The sequence below is a fragment of the Lissotriton vulgaris genome, chromosome 7 (assembly GCF_964263255.1).
Source record: "Lissotriton vulgaris chromosome 7, aLisVul1.2, whole genome shotgun sequence".
NCBI lineage: Eukaryota > Metazoa > Chordata > Amphibia > Caudata > Salamandridae > Lissotriton > Lissotriton vulgaris.
The window spans coordinates 62,763,600-62,790,777 of record NC_141695.1 but is presented as its reverse complement, the minus strand read 5'-3'; the positions used below and the strand labels follow the sequence as shown (position 1 = coordinate 62,790,777).

The following is a 27,178-nucleotide window of genomic DNA, read 5'->3' as shown; positions in this document are numbered from 1 at the left end:
TGTCTGTTGAGAAGAGGGACCTGGGCTCAGCTATGCCTTGCGCATTCTCCGGAACTTTAAGTCGAAGTGCTTGCTTCCAATTGGTATAAGGCTCTTCCAAACATAGAAAGGTGGAAGTAGTGTAGCTGGACATGTGTATAGTCTTGACTGCTTAATTTGTTGAAACAAAAAGATAGATAAGTGCCAGGTCCCTGGCCGCGGCAGCGTGCAGCACCCATTACTCCTATGGTCACTGCCAATGGCAGTGTCAACACAACTACAAACCATCACACTCCTACAAGTGTGACAATTCAGATAATTCAAGGCCCCCAAACTAAAGTATTAGCCATTTCTAATGTATATTGTAATAATAAAGAATGGTTGTAGTGCCCATCTGTGCATTGCTAGGTGTGCACTGGTGCTGTCTGGCTGTAGAAAGCTCAGTCTGTAAAACATGATTTTGAGTGACAGGTGATACTCCATGCGAACAGTGGCCTACAACCACTTCCAGCTCTTGACACCCAGGAGTAAGAACAGCCCTGAGTGGTTGCAAGGAAAACACTCCAGCTGGCAGCCAGTCCCTGCAGCGGAATATTCCACCATAAAGGGAACTCGGGAGACCATACACTAATGCAGTGAATTTAGTAAAACTACTACTTCTTTTCCAAACTGTGCAGCCAAAGGCCTTTTTCTAACAAGGAGTGGTGGGAAGCATGCTTGTAAATAGTCTAAACCACTGGCACTCGCTCTGGGTAGCATACCTACCTCTTGTTTCTTGCCCACCGAGCCACTCTAGACAGAGTCCCGCCTTATGCAAATCAGTGCTGACCCTTGAAACAGTCCATCCTAAACTGCCAGGAAAGGCCCTTATAGAAGGGAACCAAAGCAGCCAGAATGGAGCAGGCCTTATAAGGTCCAATCAGTGAGGGTTAGCTTGTCCACTTAGGGTGTCTGGATGGGGCTTGGATGGTCATTTGGGGATAGGCCATTCCCATGCATCAATGAACTGGGATGCCACCTGAGCAATCGAAAGTGGCAACGTTTAATTCAAGCACTGCATCCAAAACCTTGTTATTTGTTAATGGGTTTTTGTAAATATACACCTTTTGTGCAATTTTACTAGAAACTGCATTTAAACATTTGTTATTCAGCCAAAATATATCTGAAATCCTGCAAACTTGTCTGGTTTTCTGCTTTTCGAAATGTAAGGTCGGCAAACATGGATTCATCAAAAGTAGAGATTTTAAATAAAAGAATCGTGTTTAAACATGTAAATGAATCTGAAATCATTGCATGCGTGAGGTTTGTAAGTAATCTGCCAGGGAGACCACATTGAAACATGTCTGAAATAGCTCATAATTGTTCATGTAACAGTTGGTTTTTTTCTCATCATAGCATCCTATGAGGTGTGTAAGGCCCCAACTCTGAGAAGGAAGAACATGTTAAATGTATGTCCAAGATATGACCATCCATCTCTTAATCCTTTTACAAATCACCAGGAACAGGCTTCATCTTCTTGATCTCAGATGGAGGAAGGATGGAGGAGGCCAAAAGGTGTTTTAAACCTGTGATCCCTCGCCCCACAGGGTATGAAGAGATCTCACAGCAAGGTTTCAAACTACTGGCCTGCCCTATGGGAATAGATATCATGACTACAGAAATGCCCATCTCAACTAAAGGGCATATTTATGAGGAAGTCACTCAGTGCAGCAGGTCACCTTGCTGTGCTGTGTGACCGGAAAAGAGCAGGAATGCACCGCATTTAAAAGAATATGACGCATTCCTTTATTTTACCCTGCGCTGGCACGGTTTTGGCGCCTAGCGCCAACGCAGGCACCCTTGCACCATGGTTCGAGAGTGCCTGTGTTGCAGGCAGGATTGTTTTTATGCAGGAAGGGACACCTTCCTGCACAAAATAATCATCAGACATATTCTTTCTGCTGCACACACAGAAAGAGGAAGTAATAAGAAGATATTTCTCCTTGTTACACCGCCCCTGAGAAGATGCATCTTTGCGATGTATTCCCAGGTTTACAACATTTGGTAAATCTAGGAATGCATCAAAAATGTGTGGGAGTTGTGTGCAAACACCCACACAACTCCTACGTAATGCCTTCCCAGGGCAGAGTAATGCATGGAGCAATTTGCGTGTTGCATTAGTCCAGATTAATGAAGCTATTCAGGGCCATGTAAAGTAGCCTTGTATGGCTTCATAAATTACATTTCGGAGTTGTGTCGCACATACATCATGTTGCGTGGTGCAAATGCAATGCAACTGGCCTCATAATTTTGGCCCTAAGTGGCTAACATTACACAGCATGTGTAAATCACAATCTTTAGATGAGGTGTCCATCCTATACAGAGTAATTCAAATGGTGACGTTAATGCACTCTTTAGATTAAGAGAAAAAGCAGAACTCTATGTATGCCACAATCTTCATTCATGTGAGTAGCATTAGTTTTTTATCTAGCTGTATTCTATAAGACACTTTTTGTGCCAGGAAGATTTGACTGTTTTCACCCATTCGGGCACTTACCACAGTCTGAAAGAAACACATCTTCTTTTCAGGTACCAGGAAAGTATACATCGATGCAGAAGAAAAATGTTCTGCAATAGTCAGGAATCAAATTACTCTACTGAGACAAACCATCATACAACCAGACTCCCCTTCAACGAGTTTAAAAACATGGGGTCATATTTATCAAGGAGATTGCTTTACTTTTGCACCATGCAACTTTGTGCAAAAGTGACGCAATCCGTAAGATGCGATTTATCACGCAATGGAAGGCCTCCTTGTGTGGCCTGAGTGGCTTGATAAATCCAGAGAAACGCATCGTAGCACACTTCGCTGCATTGCGTTACTCTGTCCCACGGAAGAGTGCCGTGGGTATTGTGTGGGTGTTCCCAGGCAACACTCATGGATGTCGATGCATTCCCAGATTTACAATAACTGGTAAAACTTACCAGGGGAGGAATAACAAGGAGAAATATCTTGGTTTCTCCTTGTTACTGCAGCACACATATATAGAAGAATATGCCTCAGAGGATTGTTTTTGTGCAGGAAGGTGCCCCTTCCTGCACAGAAACAATCCTGCTTGCAACACAGGCACCGTTGCACCTACGTGCAAGAGTGCCTGCATTGGTGAGAGACAGCACATTGTGCACTAACAATGGGAAATAGCAGGAATGCACCATATTGTGATAAATACGGCACATGGATCAATTCTGGGGTGAGATTGAAGGTGAGCTGACCGAGGTCCTGGGGTGGGAGGTCCCTCATGATCCACGTCACTCACTTCTCGGGATTACAGACGGGCTAGACGGGTCTAGAAATGAGAAATTATTCTACACCACAGCCATGGTGGTGGCCAAGCGGGACATAGCCACCTCCTGGAAGCTTCCCACACCACCACGTTCTGAGAAATGGCGAAGGGGGTGGACTGGTGTGCGGCGCAGGAGAAACCCTTGTATGAGGCACGGGGGACCCTAAGAAGTACCGGAGGGTCTGGGGCAAATTGGCAGGGAGCCGTGGTATAGCTTGCACTTTGTACAGGACGTTTGTATCTACTGCTGCATGGTGGGTTAACAGTGATGTATTTGCTCTTTACGTGTCTCGCAACACTACTGGTACTACCTAATGTCGTATTGCTGGTGCATGTTTTTCCTTTTTTGTAAAACAATAAAATTGATTATAAAAAAAAATGCAGCACATTCCCTGTAACGCAGCATAGCGCGGCATTAATATTTGATAACTTTGGCCCTGAAGGCGTTACAATTCATCACTGTGTCACTCATCATTCTTAGACAAAGTGTGAAGGAGCAAGTGAGAGATGGTAAAAGGACTGTTACCACTGGAAGGGTAATGGTTGAGATGCTGCATGTAGCACCAGCCGGTGTTAACTCACAAACGTTTTGCATTTAGGGCCATATAATTTAGTTTTTTCTATTCAAGACAATAAGGTGGGAAACATGGGATCTCTTTGGAGATGACTGCTTCACAGAAAGTTGGTGAAGGATTAGTCAGCTCTCAAATCAACTTAGACGATTTATACAAGGCCCTTTTATTTTATTAAGAGTTTTATATAGCGCAAACTAGATCCGATACATCGGGTATTAAAGCGCTTTACATTCCACCAGTTTCGTTACAGAAGGACTGAGGACACATTCATTTTTGTTAGGCACAGGGCAATTAAGTGATTTGCCCAGAATCACAGGATGTTGAGAGTCTTTGCCGAGACTCGAACCCGGTTCCCCAGCTTTGTTACAAGGGCCCCCACGTCTAGCATCAACAGAGACGTGGATTTCAAAGAGGCAACAGTGATACAGCAGTGTTGGTTACAAAACATCTGGAGTCATTGCTCTTTGAGGTAATTTGTGCCACAAACAACTCGGACCAACCACATGCAAATCACCCACTTTAAACCAGCCAGATCAATTCAGAATGCTCCATCACATCACCTCTGAATGGAAAGACAAGCAACACCTGTGACGTCAGTAACACAGACTTAGATTAACAATTCAGAGTCCAAAAAAGGAAACCTTTTCAGCTGTATCCCTTTTCACAAAGTAGTCCACTTGCCGACAATGTGATAAAAAAAGAAAGCTCTAATATTCCCAAATCAAGCCTAACAGAAATGTCTGCTACCTCCAAGGTCTTAATTAAATCTCGATTTTCCAGGGAGTAAATATCGAAAATTATTAATTTGGGGTGAAACCAATTTTTACCTGATGCTATTGAAGAAAGTATGTTCTAACCCGGCGAGTAAGAATTATTTGTCCCATTTAAATCTTAATTTAAGTTTGTATGTTTTATTTTGTCTTTACATTCTTTCAACAATAGCAAAGTTTATTTGGATAAGATCATCCTTAAAAGCTTAACCACAACATCCATTCAAATGCATATCATACATATACATGTGTAAAAAATCATTTTATTTAATACATTCTTCACTCAATAAGGATCCTTGTATCTCTGTAAATTGATACTCGGGTGAATCTAGACTCTGCACTCCGTGGATCCGTTTGCCTGGCGTATGCACCTCTTTTTGTATTTAGGGTGCTGTCACCAACAATCTAGGTAGATAACATATATGGTATTTACTATCTAGAGTATTTATATAGTTTGTTCATTACACAGATGGTTCTCACTGACAAAAGCTCATTTCTTTCATTATAAGTGTGGATACATACAAGTTAGAAAATCTCTACAGGATGTGCTATGCAGACCCTACATTTTGATATTAATATTAGAGATTTTAAACATGACAGAAACCATCTATGCTGCAAGTAAATAGTGCAGTGTGTTTGGCCATAACACTGAACTATTGTTCTGGCACTCTTTGGGTAGTACAATACCATTTCATATCGGGTATTGCTCTTCATTTAGTGCTGGGTAAAAGGCTATCAATTTGCGCCCCTCTTCTGCACTTCATATTAATCTAGTCCCTAGGGCTTGGCAGCTACCTAAGCAGTATCGTATTATGATCAGGGTTATCTTGCCGCTAAGACTACACCGGCAATAAGAGGCTACCGCCCCTGCTTACCGCATCCTCGTGCTTTAGCCCCTGAGATTACCTAACTTTAAAAAGAGCCTCGACCGTATAAACCTAGTGACGGTCCCTCTTACCTCCTCTCTGGCGTCCAGTCGTCTTGGCCCTTCCGTGTGGTGTACGAGCCTGTACCCAAACAGTGCGTTTATATACACCCACGCGCCCGGTGTTACAAGGCTAATTCAAAACACCTGAGGCTCGGTGGTTACGGTTTTGGCGGCCATGTTGGTAGTTTTTTACCGTGCCATCAAGACGTACACATTCGAAGATGGACACAGCAACCAAAGACACTCCTGTCCACTTCATAATGTTATATACGACACTAACAGCGGTTTTTATAGGAAAATCACACTAGTGTGCGAACACTGTTTCTAATGCGCATTGTTGTGAACATTTTAGCGATGTATGAAGAGTATTCACTCTTGTTGTGTTCTTCTATTTTAATAAAGGAATCACGTTGGTGTACAAAACGCTCTTACTGGTGCACATTATTATAGGCTTTTTTAGCGATATCTAAAGAATGTTTTGGTGTTTAATGTTCGTGCACTAAGCAAAATGTTGTCGGCCATTTTGGTAGTTTTTAGTGAAAATTTCGTCTCGTGACACCAGTAACCCATTGTAACAAGGAGGTCCTTACACAAATATGGCATATTAATACATTTAGATTTTACACTTATATATACCTTCTGTATTATGAGTATATGTTCAACAAATAACAATACATAGGCTATAACCTGCTAACAATTGCAGAAGTCTTATTGAATTATCCACAAACCACGTTAACATATATCCACTTTTAGGCTCTGCACATGTTCACTCAGCAATGGGGGGTAGTGCTTAATCAGCTGGTCACATAATTGCACATAGGGACTATTAGCATATATTCATGTCTGAAATAAAACCTGTACTTTTTATGCACAGATTCCCTGACGCAACGCTAGGAATTATATCATCACCAATTATAATATTCCAGTACTCCGATGTGGCAATGTATAAAAGGATCACTTGAAAATGTAAGATAAAGCAGGACTTCATCAATAGTGATGCGGTACAACTCCCCGATAGTTCAATATCTAACAAACTGTTATGTATCTATTTTTAGATTAAGAAGATCCTTTAGAATGTCCTGAAGAAGGTGTTCTAAAGAATACATCACCGAAACGCGTCGACAAACTTTTTAATGAATATGCACTATTAATTGTTTTTTTTTTTTTTTTGTATACTTGAAAATTATGGTTTTTTAAGAATTGAATGTATTGTCCAAAATGTATTGTACATGAAAGGATTTTTATGATTCTATGTAACTATGATAATGTCATTAGGATTTTAATGTGTTTAGCAAATTTTATGATGGTACTTTCGTTGCTTTGATAATATCAAAATAAAAACTATATTTTGATACATACAGTTGTTAGTGTTGGTTGAACTATACTACTTGGGGTATTTGCTGTTGTATTGAAGCCTAAAAAAATGTTTTGTTAAATATAAAGTGATAATACTCAGAAAGGAATTCTCCTTTTTTTGATTTATTTCCCGGTCCTTTCTGGGTTGTATAGGGAAAGCTCTCCCCTTTTTCAGTTGTAACTCGGCTCCTAGAGCCAGAGAGTGTTTGATTAACATTATGGATACATTACGAACCTTTGGGTTCTCTGAAGATCAATGTGTAAAACTATTGGGTGGTTCTTCAAAAAGCATTAATGCAGTAACCCTATCTAAAAGTGAGGACGATAGGTGGAATAAATTATGGAATCTAAAGAAAAAATTGATCCGAACAGAGCTCCATGCAGAATTTATTATTCAGTACTGCAAAAAAGGGGTAATTCCAAAAGGTTTACAAATAACAAATGAACCAGGATTGTTTGTAAAGGATGAGAAGTTTAAAGATAATTGGACACTAATCGCAAATAGATGCAGCCGCGATTGGATGCTTCTCATCATAGATACAGCTCAGGGACTACTAATAATAGAACGTGAGGAAATAGAAAAACTTGAAAAAGATCTGAATGAATCTACTGCCTTGGAGGACGCTATAAAAAAACTAGCGGAAATAAAAGAGGACATTATGGGATATCAGGAATATATGATAAATAAAAAGAGTAACAAACTGAGGAAGGATATAGCAAACTTCCAGTTGGAGGTGGTATACCCATACCTCCGTAAAGATTATTATGATCAACCAGCTCCCCCTGAATACAACAATCGTCCATATAAATACAATAAGAATAAGTTCTATAAGAAAAATGTAACTTTTTCGGATACCTCATATAATACAAGTGATTCTGAAGCTGAGAAAGTCCCTGATAATCCCAAGCGTCAGGAAACAAGAGAGGAAAACATGGATGGTTACCATGACTATCAGGTTTTTTTAGGCCAACAGAGAAGACAGACGCGTGGTTTCAGAACGCGGGGGAGGGGCCGTCAGGGCTTCAGACAGAAGGAGGGAATCATGAGAAGACCCTATATGAGGACACGCAGTCAGAAGGACTGGGATTAAACAATCAGACACAAAAAGCACCAATCATAAACCTCTCAGATAGAATATTAACAAGGATTGAAATAGAGGTTTTGGAAAAGGGTTTAGGCTTTGCACCCAGTACCTCCGGTTGCAGGTTCTCTTTGGAAAGAGATGTACGCGATTTTTTCCGTAAGGTGAGATTGAAAAGATTTTTTGAGGATAAGGAAGCAGCTCCCCGCAACAACAAATCAGGTTTAAAACCCCCATTGACATGGACCCCTAACATTACCATGGTTGGCCAGGAGATAGACACATTTGAGAAAGTAGTGTCCATAGGTATGGAGAAGTTGCTGTCAGAAAAAACATGGACTGAGAGTAATTTCTCCAAAAAAGAAAGAGAGGCTTTAAAAAAACCTCTCTGAGTCTGACCAGATAATAATAAAACCTGGGGATAAGGGAGGGAGTATAGTGATTCTCAACACTAAAGACTACAACTCCAAGATGTATTCCCTCCTCAATAATAAATCACACTACAGGGGTTCTAGCTTGACAGAATGGAATAATGTTAAAAAGAAAATAAGAGACCGAGTCAACTTAGCTAGAGAGGATTCAATAATTTGTGAGGAAGAGTTTAAGTTCCTAGTGAATGAGCACCCAAAAATACCAGCACTTTATGGACTCCCAAAAGTCCACAAGGACATGAAGGATCCCCCAATGCGTCCGATAGTGTCTGGGATTGATTCTAGTACCGAACCACTCAGTAAATATGTGGATCATTTCATCCGTCCACTTGTGGAAATGCTACCATCTTACATAAAAGATACGACTGACATGATCTCGAAAGTTGAAGGTATTGATTTTAATGATGAGGCACAGTGGCTAGTATGTTTGGACATTGAGTCCTTATATACTAATATACCCCAAGCAGATACCATCACTATGATGAGGAATATCCTATGCAGGGGAGAGGAAGAACTGGACGAATTAAACACCTTCATTGTCGATTGCATAGAGATTATTCTACTGAACAACATCTTTCTCTTTAATAAGGACCTCTTCTGTCAAATAAAGGGGACCAGCATGGGAGCTACATGTGCTCCGAGCCTCGCGTGTTTATATGTTGGAAAGTTTGAAGAAATCCATATTTACAACGAGGTTAGTCCCTTTTTTGAAAACATCAAACACTGGTCTAGGTTTATAGACGACGTGTTTTTTATTTGGGACGGAAGTGAGTCAGACCTGAATGTTTTCTTGGACTGGCTCAACTGTGGAGATGCAAACCTGAGATTCACTGCAAACAAGAGTCAAGTGGCAGTTGACTTCTTGGACATCAAAATAAAAGCGCAGGAAGGTAAACTAGGGGTGGAACTATATGTCAAACCCTCAGATAGAAATACACTGCTCCACCATACTAGCTACCACCCAAAATGTCAAAAGGATGGTATACCATATAGCCAGTTTATTAGAATTAGACGTAATTGTACGGATAGGTCCATGTTTGAAAAACATGCTGAAATTCTAAAAAAGAAACTCGCTGAGAGGGGTTACCCCCAAAAGACTCATCAGGGAAAGTTACAAGAGGGCAAAGTATCGAAACAGAGATTCCCTGTTTGAACCAAAAGAAACACCACTACAGCCTAAGGATGGCATAGTGATGGTCTCAGACTACAACAATATGAGTATAAAATTGAGGAATCTAATTACCAAGAATTGGTCGATTTTTAATAAAAAGGGCCAGACTATTCTACCAAAGCCCACTTTTGCATATAGAAGGAACAGAACCATCCGCAATTGCTTAGTACAAACGTATAGAGAACCGAAAAAGAGCCAACAACTAAGTATTGACCACAATGCACCAACCCGTGGCAATCTGCCATGTGGAACCTGTTCCCACTGCAAAACCATAATAAAATCAGATAAAATCGACCTAGGAGGTATAACGCATTGGATGAATGAACATGTTAATTGTAGAACGTCCAATGTTGTATATCTCCTTATGTGCCCCTGCGGGAAATGCTATATTGGCGAGACAGGCAGAGAAATGCGCTTGCGCCTTTCTGAACACAGATCAGCCTTAAAAAATAAAAAGAAGAACGCCCCCCTTGTTGAACACTGGACTACTATGAACCACAGAGAAGATGAACTACGCTGGTTCATACTGGAAAAAATTAAAATATCAGTGAGGGGAGGTAATACTGACAAAAGACGTAAACAAAGAGAGCAGTTCTTCATGTCAAAATTTAAATCATATACAGAAGGGTTAAACAATAGAGAGGAATGGGAAAGACTAGTGAGGTAGAACAGTAAGATTAAGATCATAACCAACTGTATATACCAATTAAGTGGCATATGAATCTGGATTGTAAAGGGGATGGACGTCTTCACTCTGCGTGTAAAACCCTGTAGGTTTTTAAAAAAATGGGTCTTTGCGATTTTTTCATCATTTGGGGAGTGGGGGGACCCTTATGTGACCAGCTGATTAAGCACTACCCCCCATTGCTGAGTGAACATGTGCAGAGCCTAAAAGTGGATATATGTTAACGTGGTTTGTGGATAATTCAATAAGACTTCTGCAATTGTTAGCAGGTTATAGCCTATGTATTGTTATTTGTTGAACATATACTCATAATACAGAAGGTATATATAAGTGTAAAATCTAAATGTATTAATATGCCATATTTGTGTAAGGACCTCCTTGTTACAATGGGTTACTGGTGTCACGAGACGAAATTTTCACTAAAAACTACCAAAATGGCCGACAACATTTTGCTTAGTGCACGAACATTAAACACCAAAATATTCTTTAGATATCGCTAAAAAAGCCTATAATAATGTGCACCAGTAAGAGCGTTTTGTACACCAACGTGATTCCTTTATTAAAATAGAAGAACACAACAAGAGTGAATACTCTTCATACATCGCTAAAATGTTCACAACAATGCGCATTAGAAACAGTGTTCGCACACTAGTGTGATTTTCCTATAAAAACCGCTGTTAGTGTCGTATATAACATTATGAAGTGGACAGGAGTGTCTTTGGTTGTTGTGTCCATCTTCGAATGTGTACGTCTTGATGGCACGGTAAAAAACTACCAACATGGCCGCCAAAACCGTAACCACCGAGCCTCAGGTGTTTTGAATTAGCCTTGTAACACCGGGCGCGTGGGTGTATATAAACGCACTGTTTGGGTACAGGCTCGTACACCACACGGAAGGGCCAAGACGACTGGACGCCAGAGAGGAGGTAAGAGGGACCGTCACTAGGTTTATACGGTCGAGGCTCTTTTTAAAGTTAGGTAATCTCAGGGGCTAAAGCACGAGGATGCGGTAAGCAGGGGCGGTAGCCTCTTATTGCCGGTGTAGTCTTAGCGGCAAGATAACCCTGATCATAATACGATACTGCTTAGGTAGCTGCCAAGCCCTAGGGACTAGATTAATATGAAGTGCAGAAGAGGGGCGCAAATTGATAGCCTTTTACCCAGCACTAAATGAAGAGCAATACCCGATATGAAATGGTATTGTACTACCCAAAGAGTGCCAGAACAATAGTTCAGTGTTATGGCCAAACACACTGCACTATTTACTTGCAGCATAGATGGTTTCTGTCATGTTTAAAATCTCTAATATTAATATCAAAATGTAGGGTCTGCATAGCACATCCTGTAGAGATTTTCTAACTTGTATGTATCCACACTTATAATGAAAGAAATGAGCTTTTGTCAGTGAGAACCATCTGTGTAATGAACAAACTATATAAATACTCTAGATAGTAAATACCATATATGTTATCTACCTAGATTGTTGGTGACAGCACCCTAAATACAAAAAGAGGTGCATACGCCAGGCAAACGGATCCACGGAGTGCAGAGTCTAGATTCACCCGAGTATCAATTTACAGAGATACAAGGATCCTTAATGTGAACGGGATAAGCTGTTTATACTAGCTGACCTATTGATGCAAAGACAAGTAGGTGAATAATGGTATCACCGGTATTAATTTATCGCAAAATTGCACATAGGGACTATTAGCATATATTCATGTCTGAAATAAAACCTGTACTTTTTATGCACAGATTCCCTGACGCAACGCGAGGGATTATATCATCACCAATTATAATATTCCAGTACTCCGATGTGGCAATGTATAAAAGGATCACTTGAAAATGTAAGATAAAGCAGGACTTCATCAATAGTGATGCGGTACAACTCCCCGATAGTTCAATATCTAACAAACTGTTATGTATCTATTTTTAGATTAAGAAGATCCTTTAGAAAGTCCTGAAGAAGGTGTTCTAAAGAATACATCACCGAAACGCGTCGACAAACTTTTTAATGAATATGCACTATTAATTGTTTTTTTTTTTTTGTATACTTGAAAATTATGGTTTTTTAAGAATTGAATGTATTGTCCAAAATGTATTGTACATGAAAGGATTTTTATGATTCTATGTAACTATGATAATGTCATTAGGATTTTAATGTGTTTAGCAAATTTTATGATGGTACTTTCGTTGCTTTGATAATATCAAAATAAAAACTATATTTTGATACATACAGTTGTTAGTGTTGGTTGAACTATACTACTTGGGGTATTTGCTGTTGTATTGAAGCCTAAAAAAATGTTTTGTTAAATATAAAGTGATAATACTCAGAAAGGAATTCTCCTTATTTTGATTTTTTTCATTCTGAAAATGAGTCTTCAATCACTAAAAACATCACTTTCCACATGATGAACTCTTGTAAGTATGATGTAAATAATTATATAAATGCCATATGTTGGTTATTTCTTATTTTTCAAGAAATTCTTTTTTTGTGCAAATAAAATCTACATCAAAAACACAAAGTGAATGGTTCTAAGTACTGAAAAGTATTAATGCTGTTACATACTTATCTAGCTCATATTTCAAGTATATAAGTTCATGTGCGGTTTATGTTGGTTTTTAAATGTGCACACTTTGTTTCCAACACTGCAACCATAATTCATGGCATGCTTCTTTTCTTTGAAACACCTTCAGCAGGCCCTTCCATAAAAATTCTAGTGCCAAGTTGAAGACATCTGCCAGTGTCGCAACCACCCCACCATAGACTTCAAGTGCAAAGACACCCATAACTTCCAAAAATTAACGAAAACATGGTGGCATTCATTGTTTGTTCATCAGGGCTTAATTTCCTGATATGCAAAACAGAAACCATTTCTTTAGGAGCATATTCTTACGTTTTTATTCAATTATTGCGTGATCATCTTCATGGCTGTGATAAGACAGCGTACCAGAGATGCTCCTCAGATGTAGACGTGTTCGAGTATCCTAGTTACACTGTAGCATCTGAAGCTGGATGACTACGTAACCAGGATCCTGGTAGCATCTCAACCCAGATACTACAATGTAACCAGCATCAATTATGCCATGTCATGAGTATTGTAAAATGTAACGTCATAAGCAGTGTATGATGGAGAAACAAGTTATAGTTAGTTTATTAAATTATAACAGGCTTATTTAATTGTATTTGGGGTCTTTTAGCAGTACCTCATGTCTCCTTACAAAACCCAACTATAACATCACTTTAACCTTTGATTATTTTTCAGAATTCAGTTAATTAGGCCCTGTTAAGCAACTAAGATGGCTAGGCTGAGTAATCAAAAGGTAGAAAGGGGGTGCTGTCCTTATGCAGACATCTCTCTATTTTTAGCCCCTTTAAAAATGTGATGCCTCAAATTACTAAACACCCATGCCACCCCTCCCATTTCTAACAAACTTGTTTCATGCTTGCATTAACATCCCAATGCTGCTTCCCTTCTGTCTGCTCTTCAGGAAAGGCTTTAAATTCAACAGCTCCTCCACCAATAAATGTACTTTCAAAACTACCTCGCCGTTGCCTGTGTTAGTGATCTGGTTGTTCATTAGAACTCTGTGTTGACCCTGAAGTTGATGTAAAGGGAGTTAATTGGGGACTACTGACTTGGAAGTACATGTTTAACTGTGCATGTCAGAATGGCTTACTGACATGATTGAGAAAGATGTCTGAGAACTCTCATGAAATGTTTCTCCATTTCAGCTTTCTTGAGGACTACACAATTTCGATGAGAGAAAGAACCCCTTGGTTTGTTATTTTCTGCAGTTTCCTGTGTAGGAAATGCAGGTTTACAGCTCAGATTCCATCAAGAAAGAGTTGTGGTGTGCCACACTTCTGACATGAGTACAGAATGTTAGTGCTTTATTTGTTCATTCCAACACTATGAGGAAGTCGCGGTACAACACTCAAGAGTCAACTGAAAGGTTGCTGTGGCTGTTAAAAGTACATGTTTTAGTCATCATGTCAGTTTTTTTCTGACATGTATATAAAAGATGTTTGAGAACTGATAGAAAGTGTGTCCTCATTTTAGCTTTCTAGAGCACTAACCATCAATTCTATGACAAAATGTACCCCCTCACATCTTTAATTTCTATAGGAAATGCTTGCAGTTTTACAGCTTTGATTCCATCAAAACGGTATTCAGATGTATCACACCTCTGCCATAAATACAGAAATGTATCACTTTAGTCATTCATTAGAAGTTAGACATTTTGGGGACGCTGCACCAGAACACTGGGGAATCAGCTGACCGGCGGCTGCTGTTGGAAGTACATGTCTACGCAGAATATCAGACATTATTCTCACATTGCTGAGGAAGATAGCATGAACTTATAGAAATGTGCTCTTATTTCAGTTTCTAGAGCACATATCGTCTATGAGAAAACATGAAAGAGTTTTCTCCTAAGCATGGTTCATCAAATTCCAGCAGAGGTACAACATTTTTCCCTAGGTAAAATCACCTGAGAACTGACAGAAATTCCTAAACTAAGTATACCATCACCAACAAATGATTGACATTGCGACTAAAATTTTTTATCACCCTTCATACGAGAACCACAAAAACAGTATTTGATTACAATGCATTTAAATGGGGCTCATGACCCAGAGTTCTATAATTCCTACCACAACATGTTGTCCATTTTGTGGCCATCAAATCAAAGGTAGGTTCTTTTGGGACCCACCAGCACAGGCACCTGGGTAGGTTCACTCCTCTCCCATATATATATATATATATTATTTATTCATTTTCAAGAAGCAGAGATCGTGTGCCTGAGTCCTGTAATGTCTGCTGCATCATTGTTCATGTTGTGGACAGCCAATCATGATTGACTAGTCCACTTTAAAAAGGCAAATCAGAGTATATATGGACACCAATAGTTCAACTATACTTATTTAAACTCTTCATGGCCATGTTCAAATGCGAAATTCTCAAACTGCTGACCAGATATACACCAAATAATTTTTTAAGCAAAATTATTTTTTGCCAAATTTGTTGCAATCCCATTTAGCCATTTTCTCTTTATCTGTGACAGAAATTTCCTATGGGAAGCAATTTAGGAAGTCAAAGTTTTTGCCCCCCACCCACCCATTTAACAGATGAGTACAAAACTTTACAGGAAGGAGCTGATGTAAATGAACATTTATGATTCAAGTTTGTGAAGGTTTGTCAAAAGGTGTCAATGTTAACAGCTTAACAAATAATGTTCTTCCTTTAGAAACTATGTGCTATCTATGACTACACACTGGTGACCGCACAATATCATTTGTCTTCAATTGGTTAGATCACAGACTTTGCAGATCACTGGGCTTTCATGCAGGCTGCAGCTTGAGGTCAATCCTTTGGCCACTGTTGCGAGGCCATGAATGGAGATCCAAATAGTCTTCCATCACTGCAGTGATGAGGCATTCTGATGCTATTACAACCACCATACACCTGTCCTACCTCAGAGTGTGATGATGTGCTCTTTTCTACGGAGGGTGATATGATCCTAGTGTGTTTGTCTTGTTGGCACTTGGCAATAATCGGACACCACAAACTCCACCAAATCTCTCCCTTTTGTGTGTTCTTTGATGAATAACAAGGTGCTCCTTTCGATTGAAGCTTTTCTCACAGCTACCACACTGGAACGGTCTCTCTCCTGTATGTGTTCGTTTGTGCCGTATTAGCACCCCAGTTTGACTGAAGCTTTTCCCACATTCAGTACAATGAAAAGGTTTCTCCCCTGTGTGGGTTCTTTGGTGTGTAATTAGGGCAGACTTAGTTCTAAAGCCTTTTTCACAGAATAAGCAACTGTATGGTCTCTTTTGGGGTAGGGATCTTTGTTGCCTCATCACACCATGTTTAGGATAATTTATTTTTTCACTTCCAGTCCATGTATTTGGTACACTGTTCTTCAGTGTGTTAGTTTGATAAATGGGATGGTTAGTATTTTTTATTGTACTACCATATCCTTTGACTTGGTCTGATAGATTTATGCTGGTTGTTGTCAAACGGTGGTGCGTTTGCATCGAGCTACTAAAACCTCCTTCAATTTGAGAAATGTTCTTTCCTGCCAGTTCCTGGTTACTTTGGGGACACACCCGACTTTCAATATGCATTGCCTTTTTGGAGTACTGGAGCATCTTGGCTTCAGATTTTCCTGCGATTGATTTGAATGGTACTCCGTTATTACACTGTACATAATTCCCATCCATCTGTTTCTTGGTAGTGATTCCACTGCCTGCAAGATTAATCAACATATTTGGTATTAGTATTTACATCAAGAATGTGATTCTTAAAAAGCTCTTGGGAACATGCACATTCATTGACAGTGGGAAGCAGTGCTTAGAATAAAAGAAACATCTCAATTGTGAATATTCTTGAGTAAAATAAAATGACCAAGCAATAATATTATAGACAAAAAACTTTGAGAAGGTCACAAGTGAGAGACATGTTTATGTTAATAGGGATTTAGTTTAAAGGTTAGATAAGGTGTAATGAAAGTGTTATAATTAAAGTAACAACATTGATGATGTAGAGTAGCAGTGTTATATTAAATTAACGGTTATCTTTAAACTAAGCGGTAGGATTAGGATGGCAAAAAGGCAGAAAGATAGAGATAGGTTTGGGGTAAGGTTGCAGAAAAGGGAGGAGTAGGAATGTGTGAGGTTTAGGTTTTCAGTTAAATCAATGAACGAAAAAGGACCAAGAGGACAAGAATAGCTCTCCTCCAATTTTGAAATGGAGAAAGACACACAAAAGTAACTCTAAAATAAAATATGGAATTCTCAAACTGACAAACTGTGATATTTAATTAAAAAATATTAGTACCCAAGATCTTTCACCTCTAGGTTAAAGTCTCCCCATTAATGTCTTACATATTTTTACTCTCAACTAAAAGGGGAGTCTACTGTGTTGTACATAAAACTTTAATTCTTGTAACAATGTCTGTATTGCTAAGTATGAAGATGTTAACATTGATTCCAGAGTCTACTGTGCACTTGCTTCTCATGAATAATCTGGTGTCTGCAGAAAGCTGGATTCTCCAGGGACCTGTGTATCCCAGAAGAGTCTATTTCACCTTCAAAATTCAGCTCTTTGAACTTTCACAGCCCTTCAACCCCATTTTTTATAAATGTTTACTATTTTGTATACACCAGCAACTTACTTATGGGCAAAGCAATGCTTATTAGAGACAATTTATCTTGCCAAAGAAACACCCAGAACAAGAAGTAGTGCATGTAAGAAAAGTGTGGGAGTATGTAGTTTTATGATACAATGGCTGGCCTCTTACTTTACTTCTGGATAAGGATGTAACTCTGCGTAACCTCAGAAAGCTGTTCAAAGAGGTAAAACTGCCTCTGGTGGGTCTCATTGACAAGAACCCCCTCCGTTTTCCTGGAGTACTGAAAGGTGTACCAACATCTCTAAGAGGTTATGAGCACAGGTCTCAATAACACATAATTTAAAGAAAACTGGAGAGGAAAGATGTGTCTGTAGGGAAGTTTGTTTTGCGACTAATGTCAGATTTTGTAAACTATGACTGATGTGCAGAATGGACACACATGATGCGCACACACGCACACACACACATAGACTCACACCTCCAAATCCTTATCTTCCACTGCCATGAGTTGCATGTCCAAATCTAGTACATTTTTACTTGGGAGTCACTCTTTAGGAAAAGCTCTCCTTCTATATTTAAGATATTACAGCTTAAAAACTCCACAAAAAATGACAGACTGATTTAATTTCTACCAGAGATGTTGTGTAGTGATCAGAGATTACAATTAGTCGTGGTTGTTGGAAATGACCACCTTTTGCATGGTGTGTCCCCAGATTTTTGCTGGCTGTAAAACTCTGTGAGCTTTACTTCTGCTTTACCCCTGTTAACCAGTGGTAAAGCACCAGTGCTCCCCCTTTGGACATGATGAAATTGGTATACACCCAATTGGAACAGTTAACTTACATACAAGTCCCTAATATTTTGTACTATATTGTACCCAAGGCCTGCAAGTTAATTGTCACGAGTGGACTGCAGCAGCCACTGTACCACACACTACAGTGGCAGTGTAAACTTGAATGCAGGCCTACACTGGCTGGGCAGTTTTAAATTAGCAAATTAAATTTTTCAATATAAGTCCTTTTTGACAAGGCTAAACCTTCATTTTATTTATTAAGTCGTCACCCCTAAGGAGGCCGTATTACATATAAGGCGGCGTGCGTGGTATTTTAAATGTAGGAAATTTAAAAGTTTAATTTTATACATGTCTTTACCAACGGAAAACACTGGGGTGAGATATCAAATACTAATACTGGGAATGGGACTAGTAAGAAAAATATTTAAACAACTATATTTAATAGTTTTAAAATCCAATTCTATGGTTAACTTAGATTTTTCTTAAATGTTAAGAAAAAATACCTTTTGGAAAGTTATCTTTTCCTTGCGTGAAACCCCTTAATGCTACTTTGCATTTTGCTTTCCCGCATCTGAAATCTAATAACTAGCATTTTAATAGCCCCCTTGATGAGATGTGAACTTGCTCCCAGAGTTGAGTCAAAGGCCTTGGGTGTGGGGATGTGTTGTGTACTTGACAGGATGGCCTCTGGGGGTGGGACCAAGAACTTTATTAACTTCAAAGAGGCCAACACTTTCACCAACAGATGTAGCTAGCACCCAGGCCTACCGCTCCTGCCATGGAGGTTCCAATCACAGTCCACCTCTTTTTGACATTATAGTGTCAAAACTTGCTTGGCAGGTTTGCTGGGGTTTGCATATAACACTTGGGGTACACTTCAAAGGAAAGAAACAAGATGCCAAATATATTCTCGTGTATGCACAGCCTAGTTGCTGAAAACCCTACTTTTTCTTGTACCAGACTTTCGCATTCTGGGTTCATGGGGGGGGGGGGGGCTGTGGCTGCTTCAAACTTGGTGTTAATATTAGATGTGGGAGGGCAGTATACATAGCATACTAACCACATACACTCCCAGTCTTAAGAGTTCATCTTTAGTGTGGCCAAAGACGTTCGCAAGCTTCAAAATGCCCAAAGTGGTTAGGGTTAGCCACTGGAAACTTCACCCCAAAGATTAGGGTTGCCCCAGAGTTCATTCCCACAAACTAGCTTGTGTCATGCATACATGTGGCATCTTCAGGCACTCACTTCAGAACATCAGCGAGTCTCTAAGTGCCTCCCCTGAATTTATAGGGGCTTTAGACATGTATTACTGTTTGATTGGGACTTAAAGGACTATATCAGAAGGTAAAAGCTTTTGCACAGGACATATCTGGCTGGTGTATCTGACCCATGCTCCATCGTGGTTAGTGTCTAATTATGCCTAGGTTATTTTCTACAGTGACAACTAACTATCTGTGGCACCATTTAAAACATTAGAAACAATCCAATCTCCGATTCCTCACATTAAATTATTTGCATTTTCATACCATTTCTTTTTTAATTCAATGTTATTCTTTTTTTTAAATTCCTTTGGGATTTGTATTGTTTTGAATGTTGACTTTAATACTGCTTTAGTACTGCAAATATACTTTACACATTGACTTTAAGTTAAGCATGTCTACTCTGTGCCATAGCTACCAGGGATTTGAGCTGAGGATCATTTAGTAAATGTATTGCTTCACCCTGACAATGGTTATTATTACATGGGGTAGGTACTTAATTCCTCAACTAACCAAATTTAATACAATGGTAATAGGAGTCACAGGGATTTGATTGATAGCCTGAGGCGATAGAACAGGCACCCGGCTTCAGATGCTAAATGCAAAATACAGAATGATTTTGACCAGGCTAAAGCGCAATCTATGTTGCACGTACTCTATAACTAGATACATGACTCAGAATCAGTGCTGCACCATGCAGAGAAAATGTATCTACCATTTTCTTCTGCAGGCAAAAAGCATCTTTGTACATCAGAAAAGGACAGTTTGAGTTGGCCATGAAACTATAGAAGATGCTGGTCTGTCCCAAACCGGGGCAGTACAGATTCTGTAACGAAGGGATTCTCTATGCACATCTACTGATCAAAGGTTTACGTTATGAAGAGGGCTACTTCTGGGTGATAACAGCTGCTGTGTGTCTTAGATGTCTAGCACATTGTTGTGTTATCATTTGTAATGTTCAAAACTGAGTCTATTAAATCGCTCTACCTTTACTGAAAAACCATCAAATCAAGCAAGGCAGCAAAAAAAGCCCCATGGTTCAACAACGACCTTAAGAAATCCAAGAAGCTCTGTCGTACCCTCAAGAAAGCCTGGAGAAAAAACTCAACAACTGACAACCTGGCCTCCTTCAAGAACGCCACCTGCAAACACCACCAACTCATCCGATCCACCAAGAAATCAGCATTCAAGGCTCGACTTGACAACAACGCCCAAAACAGCAAGGAACTATTCAACATATTCAAAGAATTTACCAACCCCACCGCCGGCACCAACGACATCACTCCCTCCCAAGACCTCTGTGACTCTCTATCCTCATTCTTCCACAACAAAACTGCCGACATACATAACAGCTTCAAAAACCAGTCCGAAGACCAACCCACCCCACCCACCCCCGAACCAACACCGCACTCTAACAACCTTTACGCCTGGAACCCAATCACCACCGAAGACACCATCCGCCTGATCAACTCCATCCACTCAGGATCGCCAACCGACCCATGTCCCCACCACATTTTCAACAAAGCAGACTCTATCATCGCACCCCATCTCCGCGATGTCATCAACTGTTCCTTCAACTCCGCTACCTTCCCGGAAAGCTGGAAACATGCCGAACTCAGCGCTCTTCTGAAGAAACCCACAGCAGACCCCACTGAACTTAAGAACTACCTCCCCATCTCGCTCCTCCCATTCCCTGCCAAAGTTATTGAGAAAGCCGTCAACAGCCAGCTCGCCGCCTTCCTTGAATCCAACAAATCCCTCGACCCCTCACAGTCCGGCTTCCGAGCCAAACACAGCACCGAAACCGCGCTCATCGCAGCAACAGACGACATTCGAACACTACTAGACAATGATGAAACAGTTGCCCTAATCCTACTCGACCTCTCCGCAGCCTTCGACACAGTCTGTCATAGCACCCTCATACAATGCCTCAGCAACATCGGAATACAAGGAAAAGCATTGGACTGGATCATCTCGTTCCTCGCCGGAAGAACCCAGAGAGTCCGCCTCCCCCCTTTTAGATCAGAGGCCACCGAAGTCATCTGCGGCGTACCACAAGGATCATCACTCAGTCCCACCCTCTTCAACGTATACATGAGTCCCCTCGCATCCATCGCGCGCCAACACAACCTCAACATCATCTCCTACGCAGACGACACCCAGCTGATCCTCTCTCTCACCAAAGACCCAAACACCGCCAAAACCAACCTACACGAAGGAATGAAAGAAGTAGCCGAGTGGATGAAGAACAGCCGTTTAAAACTGAACTCTGACAAAACGGAAGTCCTCATCTTAGGCTCATCCCCCTCTGCCTGGGATGACTCTTGGTGGCCACCAGCCCTGGGAACCGCACCCATACCTACGGATCACGCACGTAACCTGGGCTTCATCCTGGACTCCTCCCTCTCGATGACCAGACAAGCCAATGCCGTCTCATCATCCTGCTTCAACATCCTACACATGCTCAAAAAAGTCTTATGTTGGATCCCCACCGAAACAAGAAAGACGGTCAACCACGCACTGGTCACCAGTCGACTGGATTACGGAAACACCCTTTACGCTGGAACCACAGCCAAATTACAGAAAAAACTTCAACGCATCCAAAACGCCTCAGCCAGACTCATATTGGACATCCCTCGTCAAGCCCATATTTCCGGTCACCTGAAAGATCTCCACTGGCTCCCCGTCAACAAGAGAATAACGTTCCGTCTCCTCACCCACGCACACAAAGCCCTCTACGACCTAGGACTCGAATGCCTCAACACGCGACTGTCCTTCTACACCCCCACCCGCAAACTACGATCATTTAATCAAGCCCTCGCCGCAATTCCGCACATCCACCATGGGGGGGGGGGGGGAAGATCCTTCTCCTACTTAGCGGCCAAGACCTGGAATTCTCTCCCCACCCACCTCCGCCTTACTCAGAACCACCTCTCCTTCAGAAAGCAACTAAAACTTGGATATTCGATAAGTAAAAGCACCCGCCTCCCCTAGCACCTTGAGACCCTCTGGGTGAGTAGTGCGCTATATAAATTTCTGAACTTGAACTTCGTGCTTGACTCAAACCAGATGGTGGTTCAGTGCAAAGCATCAAACGTTAGAGGCACATCAGCAAAAAAGAGCATGGATTAGGTATTCTCTGCATGTTCAAAAGGAATATTTGAGCAGTAAAATCAATTATCCTTCTCTAACTATGGTGTCACTGAGTGATGCCACTGGTGGAAAGAGATACAAGGCTCTGCATCCTTAGTGGAAGATACAGAAAGATTTTAAGGACACATCACATCAACCCTGGCACCCAAGCAGGGCCAATTATCACTTAGGACTTAAGTTTTCATCCTTCCTCCCACACGAAGCACATCTGACACAGCAGGTGTCCCTTTCTAAAATTTGCAATGCCAGGATTGGGAGATTTGGGAGAGTCGACAGCTGGTAAAAATGCATAGAGGGTGCTGCTCTTTCTATCTGGAATAACTGTAAAGGGATATGACTTCAATTTTCATATTTCTACCCATTCCAGATGTTTTGGGGCTGATTCACAAATGGTTTCTATGAGTAGGTAAAACAGTACTGATTTTTACTCTTTTAGTTAATATTGATTATTACCATGAAAATTGCAATATCTTCCGTATATACATAATGGCTCTGTCTAAGAGACCAACCGGTATTTGAAAACAGTGAAAATCACACATCAACAAGCTCAGCATGGCTGGAGCCTATGCTTAAGTGGAACAAACTTGTACTCTAGTGCATACACATGCAGTACATAAGTTATATGTTTCAAACATAAAAAGAAATTGGCTAACTTATCAAAACATCTCAATAGTATACATCAGCTTACTCAAAGTGAATAGGAATGAACCCACATAATGTTGTACGTTGCTCATAAGCATCAGTATGAGCAAAATAATTATTCAGTTGTATGTAAGATATTTTTGTAAGGCATTCCAAGTTCCACATAGATTTGGACTTCGTACTACGCTTTTTCTATTTGCTAATCCTAATCTAGGCAACAATGCCACTAATAAGACTATGCCACCACCCTTACTATATCCATCCCAAATTACAGCTGGACTTAACGTGTTGCGAGGCTCTGATGTCAGATCATTTAAAAGAAACAAGAGCTCAACTTTGAAGGTACCAGTAATGGGGTGATCGTCTGTGCCGGATCCTGTACCACAAAAGGGGGCAATGAGTACATTTACATCTCTTCTGCTTATGATTATAATTCTGAGCTCAGTCACAAACTATTGAGCAATGAGAAAGGGTTTGCTGGGACCCAAATGCCCTGATAATACGGCTTAGGTTAAAATGCTTAACTTTCGCTAGGCTCACAATCCAAACAACTTTTTTTCTATTTAAAGTTGATAGACCTGGCATCCTTAGTGTGGTTTTCCCAAACATTTTGCATTCTGACCTCCTGTTTTCCGGACTTTATTTTTGCTGGCTTTAGGATTCTGGCCACTTTACAACTGCTAACCAACCAGTGCTAAAGTGTATATGCTCAGTTCTCTAAACTCCTCCTCCTTTAGAGAATTGGATCGCCTTGGCGGCCGTCTCTTTAATTCAACTTCAACCGGACGGTGAAGTGTGCATCAGTTAAGGTATGATGGACCAATTTAGGGCTCTATAGATAGGAACCTCCCTTGCCACCCAGGTCTTACTTGCCCTTCCTTTCTCGTCCAGACCACGAGCTTCCGTGGCCCCCATGACTGTCTACCCAGACCACGGCCTACCGGCGTGAGTCATAGGTGTCGGCTGACACCTATGTTTTTCCTTTGATTCCCGTTGGATTCTGATTCATTAGGATTCACTGACGACGGTAAGCCTATGGCTGCCACCAGCTTTGATGCCGTCTTATAAACCATGTACACACCATCCTGATTTTAGTTTGGCTTTCACCCAACCGGCTGTCCTCCCCACGCTTGTCCTGAAGAAGACCCGCTCAGGATGCTCAAGAATACGCTCCATCATCTAGGGTCGAAACGTTGACCTTACAGTCATTATTCAGTCCACACAATCACAATCCCCCTGTAACGAATGGGAAAATATAATCCCTGTCAGAGGGTTATGTTAGCATTTGGGACGACTATAAATATATGTTTTTTCCCCCCTGTGTATTCATATGTCATCCATGTCACCCTTGTACAGCACTATTGTCGCTAATCACAATTAGTCACTTACTGTACACTTGAATCTTATGTAGTTATTATTGTTTGTGTATTTTACTGCACGACAGCCAACCCAATATACATTGAATAGTAAAGAATAACATTTACTGTGTAATCAAAAATGTTCTCTTGGTGAGTTTCTAAAGATTATTCTTTATGGAAATGTGTTCTTTTAAAACACCCGCTGTGTATTGAATACTATGTACAAATCATTTGTCGTACCCGGCAGAACCACTTTTGTTTCTAGTGTATACTTACCCAGGTTCAGAGGGACACAGTGTCACCCCATTATCGTTAATGGCTGTTCTCTAAACATGGCAACATTTGCTTATCCACAATTGCCATATTTAATTTAGTTGTAAGTCCCTAGTAAAGTACACAATATGTACCCAGGGCATGCAAATTAAATGCTACTGGTGGGCCTTTAGCACTGACTGCGCCACTTACTCTGTGGCCTTTAAACATGGCTCAAGCCTGCCACTTCAGAGCTGGTGTGTGCAGTTTTAAACCACTATTTTGAACTGGCAAGTTAACCTATTTGCCAGGCAGTCCTTCCTTTTTAATTCATGTAGGTCAGTTAATTTTTAAAAATTAATATCTTGGCTTCTACTCAGTGGCTTTTTGTTGTTTTGGTCTTCTTTTACTCAAATAAATATACTCTATTTTTCTGAACTAGACCAATTTAAACAATCGTCTCTGATCCCCATTGGCATTTTCTTCCAGCTCTCTTCAATTGGCATTTTTTATTTTTCATTTCTTCTCCATAGGCATTTTTTCCATTTTAATCTAAATCATGTCTCTGACTGGAGGTCCCATAACTGCACCTGCACCTGCAAGCATGGATTTGGAATATTCCAAGTTAGAGAAGGACACAGTACAGCAACTCAAGGATTTTTGCAAGGAGTTTGAGGTTCCTACTTAGGATTCTCCCGCTGAAAAGAGCCACAACGCAGGAGAGGTCAGCCCCTTCCCCCTGGTATTCGGATACCCTCAGGAAGGAAAAGTCTCTATGCAGGGCTTTAGAGAGGAGGTGGAGGAAAACTAAGGAAATGTCAGATAGATTAACATATCGGACTTCCCACAGATCTGTAATACAGCAAGAAGGACATATCTGGGCGCACGCATAACGGAGGCGGACAACTCCTCCAGGGAACTCTATAGGATCCTGAAGGAATTCACAAATCCCAAGGCCAGTAACGAAGCCCCCCCCCTCCCCCCCTCCCCCCCCCCCCCCCCCCCCAGGCAGGAAAGGTGTGATGACATTGCCAGGTATTTTTCCAGTAAGATTGATCTGATTTACCAATCCTTTGGAACGACATCCCATGACCCAGAGGAGGAATATCTGCCTGGAAATAGATCACAAGAACCGGCCCTGCCCTATGGGTTGGATGCCTTTACCAAGGTAACTAGAGAGCAAGTGGCGCCCCTATTAAGCCGTGCAAAATTGGGTTCGCCATTAGATACGGCCCCCCCAGCCGTTATGGCTGCGCTCAGTACGGTCCTGGCAGAGGCTCTGGCCAAAATATATAACACCTCACTGGAGGTGGCGGTCGTTCCCAATGAATGGAAGAGTGCACGGGTAAAGACACTCCTGAAAAAAGTGGCAGCAGACCCAAATGACCTACAGAACTATAGGCCAATCTCTCTCCTCCCTTGCTGCTCGAAGGTTCTTGAAACGCTGGTGAACCAACAACTTTCCAACTATCTGTTACAGCACAACCTCCTGGACCCCTCCCAATCAGGATTTCATGCATCACACAGCACGGAATGACCCTGGATAGTGGGACCCCAGATATCGTAATCCTCCTCGATCTGTCAGCAGCGTTTGACACAATCTCACACACGACACTGCTAGGCAGACTGGGGAGGATAGGAGTGCAGGGTAGGGCACTCAAGTGGATCCAGAGCTTCCTTGCAGGGTGTACCCAGAGCATCCAGCTAGATACGTTCATATCACAAACTGTCAATGTAGACAAGGGTGTACCACAGGGATCGGTGCTCAGTCCGACCCTGTTCAATGCATACTTAACTCCACTGGCCGACATCATCAGGGGCCATGGTGTTCATACCATATCATATGTGGACGACACGCAGCTAATTGTCCCGATTGGGGAGGATGTCCTCTCCACCCAATCCAGGTTCAGAAGCTGCATGCCTAGCATTGCAACCTGGATGAGGAAACATTTTCTACTGCTAAACTCATCTAAAACCGAAATACTGCTGTTCGGTAAGGCGGAGGACATTTGGTCCTCGGAATGGTGGCCCAATGAACTTGGGAACGCCCCCGCACCCAGGAGCTGTGCGAAGAACTTGGGCATCAAGATAGACAATAGACTATCCATGGAGGAACAGGTCAAGTCGGTTTCAGGGGCCTGCTTCGGCACCATGAGAATGCTCAGAAAGGTCTTTCCATGGATTCCTTTGTCTGCTAGGAAGACCCTCATCCAGTCACTCCTGGTGAGCCGGCTGGATTATGGAACTCGCTGCTGGTAGGAGTAAGGGAGGACCTTCTATC

General features: G+C 41.2%; 1 protein-coding gene across 1 annotated transcript in view; it reads right to left on the bottom strand.

Moving 5' to 3' along the window:
* Positions 1–12,663: 12,663 nt before the first annotated feature.
* Positions 12,664–27,178, bottom strand: part of LOC147700723 (uncharacterized) — a 52,560-nt gene continuing 38,045 nt past the window's right edge. The window contains exon 8 of the mRNA XM_086929732.1: positions 12,664–16,555. Within this exon, the coding sequence (XP_086785858.1) occupies positions 15,804–16,555 (752 nt within the window). The 3' untranslated portion in view covers positions 12,664–15,803. The remainder of the gene's footprint in view (positions 16,556–27,178) is intronic.